Source organism: Dipodomys ordii, unplaced genomic scaffold (genome assembly GCF_000151885.1).
Source record: "Dipodomys ordii isolate 6190 unplaced genomic scaffold, Dord_2.0 Scaffold89, whole genome shotgun sequence".
Classification (NCBI taxonomy): Eukaryota; Metazoa; Chordata; class Mammalia; order Rodentia; family Heteromyidae; genus Dipodomys; species Dipodomys ordii.
In genome coordinates this window covers 8,521,295-8,532,040 of record NW_012267305.1, presented here as the reverse complement: position 1 = coordinate 8,532,040, position 10,746 = coordinate 8,521,295, and the positions used below count along the sequence as shown (strand labels likewise).

The 10,746-nt window shown below is 45.4% G+C and overlaps 1 protein-coding gene across 1 annotated transcript in view; it reads right to left on the bottom strand.

Annotated features, from left to right (window-relative positions):
* Nucleotides 1-10,203: 10,203 nt before the first annotated feature.
* Sox3 (SRY (sex determining region Y)-box 3) overlaps nucleotides 10,204-10,746 on the bottom strand; it is a 2,288-nt gene continuing 1,745 nt past the window's right edge. The window contains 1 exon segment of the mRNA XM_013025934.1: nucleotides 10,204-10,744. Coding sequence (XP_012881388.1) covers nucleotides 10,204-10,744 — 541 coding nt within the window.

Genomic DNA, 10,746 nt, shown 5'->3' with positions numbered 1-10,746 from the left:
GATCACCTATCAACATGCAATGTCTACCTGTTGCTCTTTTCCTATGAAAGTTCTACACAGAGTCTAAGGCTCAGCTTATATGCTCTCTTCTCCAGAAAGTCCCTTTCTTGGCTCACTTACAGGCCCTTGTTTTACTAGAAAATAATTCCCAGTTTATTTTTCTAAGTGCTTGGTTTCATATTTAAATAAAAATTAGAGCTGGGCACCAGTGGCTCATGCCTATAATCCTAGCTACTCAGGAGGGTGAGATCTGAGAATGGCAGTTTGAAGCCAGGAAAGACCATGAGACTCTTATTGCCAATTAAGCACTACAAAGCTATACGTGGACCTATGGCTCAAGTGGTAGAGCACTACTCTTGAGCATAAAAGCTCAGGGACAGCACCCAGGCCCTGACTTCAAGCCCTAGGACTAGCGCGCGCCCTTGCACACACACGCACACACACACACACACACGCACACACACACACACACACACACAAACACACACAATTAAAGTTCATTAAATTTTTTGAATAATGTTTAGTAAGCACTATATGTACTTTATTAGAAATTGCCAAGATCCACATAAAAGTGCCTTTATTTTCAATTAATAAAATCTAAGAGGAAATTAATTTAAACTTCTATTAAGTTGTTCTAGTATTTCCCTGCAAAAATAACATATTTAAAGGGAAATGAGCTCTTACTTTTTTTTTTTTGCACTGGTAACTGGCCACAACCTGAACTCAAGGCCTTGCACATGCTGATTAAGTGCACTGCCACTGACCTACACTACAAGTGTAGTTATCTTTTAAACACAGGACCTTTTCTCTCAATTAACTTTTTCTTGAACACAAATGGGCTCACTTTCGAAATTAGTTTTGAACATAGTTGTTAGCACAAGAATGCAATTGCAGATTTAATTTTAGGATTTTAGTAGTCTTGTTTTTCTTTTTCCCTTTTCCACCTATTTGTCCGAGTGAGAAGATAGAGCGAGGCATTCAACTTTGTTGAAGGAAACTGGAGGGTAGCGGTAGAAATGCTTGAACAGGTAGACACGATACCAATATTCTAGTTCATTGACTCAGGCATTCACAAGCTTGCATGATCTTCGTTTGTCTGCATCCCTTTGGTCCTCAGTTTCCCTGTATGGAAAATAAGGGTGCAGACTGGATGATTGCTGAGATCTCTAATAGTCAAAATTAGGAAAACACATCTGGGTATGAAGTTGCAACTGGTGAGAATAGCAACTCCTAGCCTAGACATCTGTCCTAAACATCAGCCAAGATCACTGAAGGGTATTTTAGTAGCAACTGTATTGAGATAATTCAATATCATAAAATTCAACCTTAAAATGTATAATTTAATAGTGTTTTTTGTTTTGTCTTTGGTCAATCGTGGGGCTTGAATTCTGGGCCTGGGCACTGTCCCTTAGCTCTTCAGCTCAAGGCAAGTGCTCCACCACTTGAGCTACAGCTCCATTTTTTTGTTTGTTGGTAGTTAATTGGAGGTAAGAGTCTCATGGACTTTCCTGCCCAAGCTAGCTTTGAACCACGATCCTCAGATCTCAGCCTCCTAAGTAGCTAGGATTACAGGTGTGAGCCACCAGCATCTGGCTAATTTAATAGTTTTAATATTCAGAGCTGCATGACTATCTGTACAATCAATATAATCAATTTTTATCACTTAAAAAAAAAGCTCTTTAGGATATAAGTAATCATTCCCCATTTTCTCCCAACCCTTCCAGCCAGAGGCTATCAACAATTCACTTTGTTTCTAAACATGTACCCATTCCATACCGTCATTTCAATAGAAGCATACAATGTATAATCTTTTGCGTTTGGCTTCTTTCACTGAGCATAATGTTTTCAAGCTTCTTTGGTATTGTAATACACAGTAGCATTCTATTTATTTTCTTTTAAACATAAACCACTTCTACTTCTGTTTTGTTTTTGTCCATCATGGGGCTTGAACTCTGGGACTAGGCGTTGTCGCTCAGGTCTTCAGCTCAAGGCTAGCACTCTACCACTTGAGCCATAGCGCCCCTTTCGGTTCTCTGGTGGTTTATTGGAGATTAGTCTCATGGACTTTTCCTGCCTGGGTTGGCTTTGAACTGTGATCCTCAGATCTCAGCCTCCTGAGTAGCTAGGATTATAGGCATGAACCATCAGCAGCTGGCTCTTGCAGTTTGGGATTTACAAAAATATTAAGGTTGTATGACATGTTCCCATATTCCACCATATTCAGTTTTCTTTAAAATTAACATATTTGTATAGTACATTTGTTACCATTGATGAACTAATTTCAATATATTATTACTAAATAGAATATGTACCTTATTTGGATTCCTTCAGTCTCTTTTCTCTAAAGTATCCTTTCTGATCTAGGTTCTCCTTAGGATTCTTAATAAATTCATATTACATATAGCAGTTACATCTCTTTAGGTTACTATTGAACATGGATGTTTTAAGGCTGTGAGGTATATATAGTACAATGCTGCTTTTTCATTGTGTTGTTCAAATTGTTTCATATTTGATCAATAGGAGCTGCTTCAGTTGTTCTGTTGGTATACCCTTCAATGATGGTTGTTTGTTGTTCCCTCCTCACACACACACATCATCTATATCTCTGCATCTGTCACCTTTCTCTACATTCTAGAGCTACAGAATGCTCTAGGCTCATTTGGCATATTTCTGGACCCAGTCTTAGAGTCAGCCATTTTTTCCAAAGCACCCTGCGTGCTCCTTTTATTGAAGAAATATATTAGAAACTAAGACCTTGCTACTAGGTCTGCTCCTTGCTACTGGGATGCTTGCTCTTAGGTCCTCTTAGTGATCCGAATAAGGAAATAAGTGTGTGACTATCAACTCACATACACACTAGTAATTGATTTCTTGCTGTTGTAGAATGGAATTCTATTGCATGTTAATAGGCATGTAGACTATTTCATTTCTCCTATTGTCTGACTAAGGCTAGTAGAACATTGGTGTACAATTTTTAGTGACATGCATTTGTATGTCTCTTCATTATTCCCAGATGTAGAATTGCTGAATCAAATGGCAAGTTTAACCTTTGTTTAACCTTTGGAGGAATTGTTAGACTGTTTTGCAAAGTGGTTTTCATTCCTACCAGCACTGTATAAGGATTCCAATTTTTCTGTGTCCTTAGTAACACTTGTTATTGACTATTTTAAAATTATTATTGTAGCCATCTGAGGATGTGTGAAGTGGTAGCTCATTGTGGTTTGGATTTTGCACTTCCTTACTGACTAATGGTGTTGAAGACCTGTTCCTGTGCTTTTTGTCCATTTGTCCATTTTCTTTTGAAAAATGCCTATTCAAAGTCCTGTTCCCATTTTAATTAAATTATTTGTCTTTTGAATTATTGAGTTTCAAATCCATAGTCTAAATAGAACCCCGGAATAGATAAATCATTTGCACTTATTTGATCCAGTTTGTGCACTTTCTTTTCACTTTCTTAATGCTATCCTTTAAAACAAAAAAATAACCTTTTATTAAAAAAAATTCAAAGAAACCTGCTTCACTTATTGCTTTGTGTTGATGTTTTTCATGTAATTTTCTTCTTTTATTTACTTTTTTTGAGCCAATACTGGGGCTTGGAATGGCACTCTGCCACTTGAGCCCTACTTCTACTTTACACTTTTAGATAGTTATTTGGAGAGAAGAGTCTCATGAATGTATCTGCCTCGGCTGGCTTGGAACAATGATTCTAAGATTTCATCTTCCTGAGTAGCTACAATTCAAGATATGAGCCACTGGTGTCTGGCTTTTATTTATTTACTTTTTCATTTTTAATGGTGAAGTCTTTTTTTTTTTCTTTCTATACCAAGAACTGGATCGATATCACTTACAACATTAGGGAGTATGGAATCTGACTAGCAGGCACTAACTCCTACCTGCTAGGTCAGCAGAGGTTGCTGAGAGGTGATAATAATACCTAATACACGATGCATAATGACTGCGTGTCAGCCAGTGCTCAGCTTTTTTTTTTTTGGTCAGTTGTGGAGCTTGAACTCTGGGCCTGGGTGCTGTTCCTCCACTCTTCAGCTCAAGGCAAGTGCTCTACCACTTGAGCCACAGCACCACTTCTGGTTTTCTGAGTGGTTTATTGGAGATAAGAGTGTCACAGACATTTCCTATCGGGGCTGGCTTTGAACCGTGATTCTCAAATCTCAGCCTCCTGAGTAGCTAGGATTACAAGCGTGAGCCACAGGCACCCGGCTTAGTATTCAGCTCTTAAAGAATCACTTTGTTGAGTCCTCACAACAAACTAGAGACATTGTTCCTCGTTGACAACTGATGAAATTGAAGCTGGAAGTAATAGCCCCAAATGCTCACATATGGTTAGGGATAGAACTACAGTTGTCAATTCAGGCTTGATTTTTCAAGGGCTTCTAGAGCTGATCCCATTGGCTTCAAGCCCCAGGGCACCGATTCCTTAAATATGTGGTAAACACTTTACTGAGTTTACTGTGGACTAGGCATTATGCTAAGTACTGGTGAACACACAAGATGACATCTTCACCATTGTGGAATTCACATACTAAGAGATACATAATAGACAGAATCATTCAAATAAATATAAAATGATTGCTAGGATCTGTGCTTAGAAGAGGTACTCAGACATATGGGAGATTATAACATGGATATCTGTGGTAGGTCAAGAGGAAGCTTCCCAGAAAAAAAAATGATGCTTGAACTGAGATGTTCAGGAGGACAGTGGACTGTTTGAGAGAGGATAGAACATTCCAGACAAGGGAATGGCAAGTTCAAAAACCCTGAAATAGCAGGAGGAAAAAACATGTATTTTTGCTAGTGTCTGTAATTGCTAAGCAATCTGCGATGTATGTGTGGATCTGGAGGAAATCCTGCCTATGCAAAAATAAAATATGTGCTGTGCATAATAATCTTTATTTAAGACAATTACTGGACTTGAAAATTTGTTTAAATATGAAATTACCAGGAATCGTGATTTATTTATTCAAGGAATATTTCTCAAAGGAATCCTGCTGGGGCAAGGAAGGGAAGAGGAGAATTTGAAGGAGTTGAGCTGTCACTTGTGCAGGATCTAAGTCAGACAAGATTTTGCAAGAGTTAGCATAATGTTTCCTCCATAGTGCTCAGTGAGGAGCCATCAGTAAGTTATTTAAGAAGGGAAGTAACAGTAACAGAATTTATGTTTAAAAGTGGGTAGAGGGCTGGGAATGTGATCTAGTGGTAGAGTGCTTGTCTAGCATGCATGAAGCCCTGGGTTCAATTCCTCAGCACCACATAAAGAGAAAAAGCCATTTGTGATGCTGTGGCTCAAGTGGTAGAATTCTAGCCTTGAGCAAATATGAAGCTCAGGGACCGTGCCCAGGCCCTGAATTCCAGCCCCAGGAATGGCAAAAAAAAAAAAAAAAGGTAGATGGAGTGAATTTTCTAGGGTGATGGATTGGTGGAAAGGCAGAGTGGAAGCAAGGAGAACAGATCACTGTCCATGTGAATGGCCCAACAATAAGTGGCAATAGTATGGGTAAGGACTGTGGCTGGTGGGGAGAAGAAACAAGAGTATATTGCGTTCCATTCTGCTGCTTGCTTCTGCTCATCCAACCTCTCCTCCCCCTTAAGTGGAATCCAATTTTTAGATTTGCTCTCTGCTCCCTGTAGTTCTTGTGCCTTGGGGTTCCTCAGTAGCCACTGCTCCCAGCAGCCCAGGCGGTTCAGCTTAGCTCCCAAGGAGGTCTTTTTCTCCAGTGAGTGGGTCTGAAGAATGACTGAACTGCTCACTAATCTGCTCCTGCTTCTGCTTACTGAGGAGGGGACTTGGCAGGGGGTTGCTCTAGTGCGCTCCTCCTGCTTGTGTTAACTGCAGGCCTCAGCCCTTGAGAAAAGCTAGAGGATTACTGCTCTGGGGATCCCTGCCCCCTCCTTGCCCCAAAACAGCTGAAGGAAAGGCTGAATTTTTTTTTTTTAGCAAGGAGATACATTGCTGTATTTGTGGTCGGAAAAGAAAATATTTAAAAGTTACCTTTTCTGGTGTTAACAGGAATTAAATCCTATGAGAGAAAATAAGAGACTACTAGAAGGAAGATTAGCCAGCATTACATGCCTTTTCAGTCTTATATACTTAACTTTTGAGTAGTCAAGGTCACGCACAGTGTGCTTTGATTGCTTTTTTTTTTCACTTGGTAGTAAATTTTTTCCTGTCTTATTACACATCTCTCCATAAGCAATTTTGATAATTGCAAGGAAAGCTCTGGAAAACATTTCACTGAACTTTTCCCCCACTTGTCGCACATTTGAGTTCGTTGTAATATTTAGGTCGTATAAGGAGGTCTGAATTCTTTAAAAATCTGTGTCTTAAATCTGGCACGGTTGGCTCATGTTTGTAATCTCAGCTACTCAGGAGGCTGAGATCTGAGGATTAAAGTTTTGCAGTTCAAAGCCAGCCTGGGCAGGAAAGGTAGTGAGACTCTTATTTCCCATTAATCATAGAAAAGCCCCAAAGCAGAGCCATGGTTCAAGTGGTAGCCTTGAGCAATAAAGCTCAGGAACAGTGCTCAGGCCCTGAGTTCAAGCCCAAAGACCAGCGCACATGAGTGTGCACGCACGCACACGTGTACACACACACACACACACACACACACACAGCTGCAGTTTGGACACCCTGTAGATTTCTTGGACAGGGGGAGATTAATGAGGGGAGATGGTTGTGTAGTTAGAGGAAATCAAATCTTTAGGACAAATAATTCCCACCAAAAAGTTAGCTCTGGTCCTGTCAGCAGCTAAAAGATGGTCTATTGGCCCCTCTATATTCCCAACATCATTGAGCCATTGGCCACGTGGTAGCTAGTAGGTGTCTGTTAAGAATTGTCTCTTTTCTCTGACAGTAGGTGTCTGTTAAGAATTGTCTCTTTTCTCTGACAAACTCGCTGGATTCTGGCTGGAAAGGCAGCTGGGGCTGGGATTTCATCCTTTCCTTTTGTGGCAGGCCGTGCAGAGGGAATTCTTGCAGACCTGGGAGTCTAGTTCCACCAGATGCAGTGGAATGAGCTAAGGAACCCTGAGCACTGTCATTCCCGCTTTTCTAGACACTTTCTTCAGATCCAAAACCAGCAAGAGGAGGCAGCAAGAGTTAAAGAGTCTAATCAGGATTTGCACTTGTTGCTGTTTTAGCAATAGATCTCTTATCTTAAAACTAAGCTTTACCAGCCCCTGGAATCTACAGAGACAGACTCAGGTACAGTTGCCCTGGTTGACCTGTGTAGCGTGGAATCGAGCTGGAAAATTCTGGCATAAGGATGAGGGCTTTATTCTAGGTCAGTTCTGTTCTCTTGTCTCTACTGAAGTTACAAAAGATTATCATTCATCTATATTTAAATCCTCCGAATGTGCTGATTGATGAAATCTTTTCTCTTTTTAAAGGCAATTTGGGAATCAGACAAAGTGGAGTACAAAGCCATGGATGTTTCAGAGGGGGTGAGCACTACGAGAGCCTCACTGAAAGGATGACCCTGGCACTTCCAAGGAGGCAGCAGCACAATAGACTCCTCCAAAGAAGCAGTGACAGAGTTGATTCCCTCGTTGGCACCGCCCCCCTCAGTGGGACGAATTGCTTGTTTTCCCCCTCTCTTTCCTGCCGACCTTGCAGACCAAAGAAGTCAGCTATTGCTAGCAATCGAAGACCTCCAGTAACCTATGCGCAGGTATTTTATTGAAGGCTGATGACCATGAAACATAGCAAATAAGAAGGGAAATATGACAAGAGTTTCCTTGTGTGGCAGGGGCTTTGGAGCATTGGGGAAGGGGCGGGGGGGGTGTTAGAGAGCCACCAGGCAGCCTGTAGCCTGGCTCCAATCCCAGCTGCAAGGGGGTGTAGCCCCCACGGATCAGGAGCGGTGGGGAGGCCCATCCCAAACGCCCGTATATCCAGGAGAAGCCCTGTGTAAATCAACGTGGGCCCCCTCCAACTCCAGGCGGGATAGTGGGAGGCGGGGTGCAAGGGGTGGAGACGGCATTGCAAACGTCTTGCAGGGGGGGAGGAGGGAGGGGGGGAGGATGTTGCCTTCCCAGAGAGATCCGACCTTTCTGGGAGAGGCAGAGTGCAGTTTCGTCTCCAGGATCCGCAGTGATGTGTAAAAAGCGGGCACGACCCCCGAAGTCTCAGAAAGACCCCGCTCCGCCCCAACCCCCAGGCCCGCCTGGGCCCGCAGGTGAATGGCTGGTCAGCACAAAGGAAGCTAGCTGGCAATGTGGAATTTGGACCAATTTACGGGGAGACTCTGTCGCCTAGGTTCCCAACAGACCTCAAGCAAAGAAGCCTGTGGTCAGGAGTGGATGAGGATAAAAACATTGCACCAGGCCAGGCTTATTGGAAAGGCCGAGTTTAGTTATTCTGGGATGGCGAGGTAACAGGATTAAAGGGATTAAGGAAATCACCTCAAACAGTTGAGGAGGGGGTAAAAAAACACTGGTTCTATTTGTTTTCTTCCTAGGCCCCAAACCGATCCGATGGGGCCCTGCAGCCGGTCGCCAAACGAAGGGCCCTTGCAGGGGCATAGTGAACTAGCCACCGGTTAGGGGCTGCAGGCAAGTAGGCGGGAAATAGTAGAAATCGGGTCAAGGGTCAGGAGAAGATGGAACCGCTCTCTCGAAAAGGCCTAAGGAAACTGCGTTGACACCGTTCAAAATAACGAAGAGGACGGTTTAGAACTGTTTCGACCCTCAGCTGTACTTTGCACAACTCCAATCTTGCTACGCTGAAGGCTCAACCCGCGGCTTCAGTCCCTCATCCCGCTGCATGTTATTTGTTTCCTGCTGGGCATGCTCGCAACGATTTCATTTTAATAAGATCATTGAGCTTTCCAAAGGGTTTTTCGTTTTGTAAATATTTCAACTTGGCTCAAATGTCTTCCCGCCCCAGTGCACAAAGGTAAATGTACCCGCTTTTTTTTTTAATTCTTTTGGGTCCGTTTCCGGGGTCACAGGTGTCCGGTTCCCGCCCCGGGAACAGACACTCCTTTCTGGGACACTCACCCCAATCAACAAGTGCGCGACCAAGCGCGGGGTGTACGCGCCCGCTCCCAGGAGACGTTCCCAGAAGACCAACCGCTTTCTTCAGTTCAGACAAGTTTCCCAGTCTAAAGTGGTAGGACCTGATGTGTTTGGGGGAATGACTCGTAGTTTAAAAGTAAAGAAATAAAACAATCACCCATGGGGGATTCTGTTCGCCTTCCTCCAGGTCCTACTCAGCCGTCGGGAAGAGGCTCCCCCTCGCCCCCCCCCACGCCTTGTCCAAAACAAGAGTGTTGACCTCCCTTCTCTCCAACCCCTAACATCTGCAAAGTTTTCGGGCCGCGAAATTATCAGGACTCCATCATGTTGGGTAGAAAATTTATTGATCTCTCATTTAAGCCATGAAAAGTAAAATCTGGAAAAAAAAACCGGAAACAAACAAAAAACAGCCCCTTCTCTAGGACCCGAACGAAATTCGAACCACGACATCAGCGCGACGCACAGAAGCGAACAGCCACGGCAGAAATCACCAACGCAACGGCCTAAATGCGGCACTCGACACAAGCTGTCCCGCGGCCAGGGGCGGCGGCGAGGCGGGGGACACACGCACACCTGGCTATAAATTAACCTCGGCTCGAGCTGCCGCGCGGACAGCCTCCCCCGCCCACCCCCACCCTCCCCCCCCAAATAAAACCACAAGGAAAACAGATGCAACTCGCCTGGGGGCGGGGGCGGGGCCGTGCTCAGGCCAACATCCCCCCCCACCCCCCGCAGTCGAGGAAAAGTTTTTCCATTCACGCACACCTCGAGGCCTAGCAATCTAAACGAGACAATATTTTCAACTGGAACAGAGGAACCCAAGAACCGGGAGGAGGAGGGGGGGGCGGCTTTTTTTTTCTTTGCAAACATCACAGCGATCCCCAGCCCAGAAATAGGGGTGTGTGGGGGGGAAACAGGAAGGGGCAGCGGCCGGAGGGCAGGCAGTTCTAGAAAGTCCCATTTCCGCTGCTCCTGACTTTTTTTTTTTTTTTTTGCTTTTTGTACAAAAACCTGACAGCTAACAAGCCAAACTTTCTGTCCTTTTCCCCATCTTCGGTACAAGGCAACAGTCCCAGGCAAGCAAAGCGAAACAACAAGGCGTCCCAACCATGGGAAGGGGAGGGGTGCGGGATAGGGGGGCGCAGGGCTACCGAGCACAGGCCAGGCGACTCAGATGTGGGTCAGCGGCACCGTGCCGTTGACGGCAGTCCCGGCTCCCTGGTAGTGCTGGTGCACCCCGTGCAGACGTCCGCCGGGCAGCGGCGAGGTGGCGTCGGCCGCATCCCCGCCGGGTGGCAGGTACATGCTGATCATGTCGCGCAGGTCACCGAGGCACGCGCGCTGCGAGTGCGACGTGATGGCGGGAGGCGGGGAGCTGGGTTCGGACTTCACCACCGAGCCCATGGGGCCCAGGCTCATGGCGGCGGCGGCGGCGGCGGCAGCGGAGGGCGCCATGCCCCCGTAGCCCGAAGCGGCGGCGGCGGCGGCCGCGGCATTCATGTAGCTCTGGGCGCCGGGGGGCATCATGGGGCTGTACTGCAGGCCGGCCATGTCGTAGCGGTGCATTTGCGGGAGAGCCGGCGGCGGCGGCGGGCTGCTCATGCTCGGGGGCTGCGCGTAGCCCAGCTGCTCCTGCACCAGCGAGTACGCGCCGTTGGCCCAGCCGTTCACGTGCGTGTACGTGTCCAGGCGCTGGCCCACGCCCACTGGGCT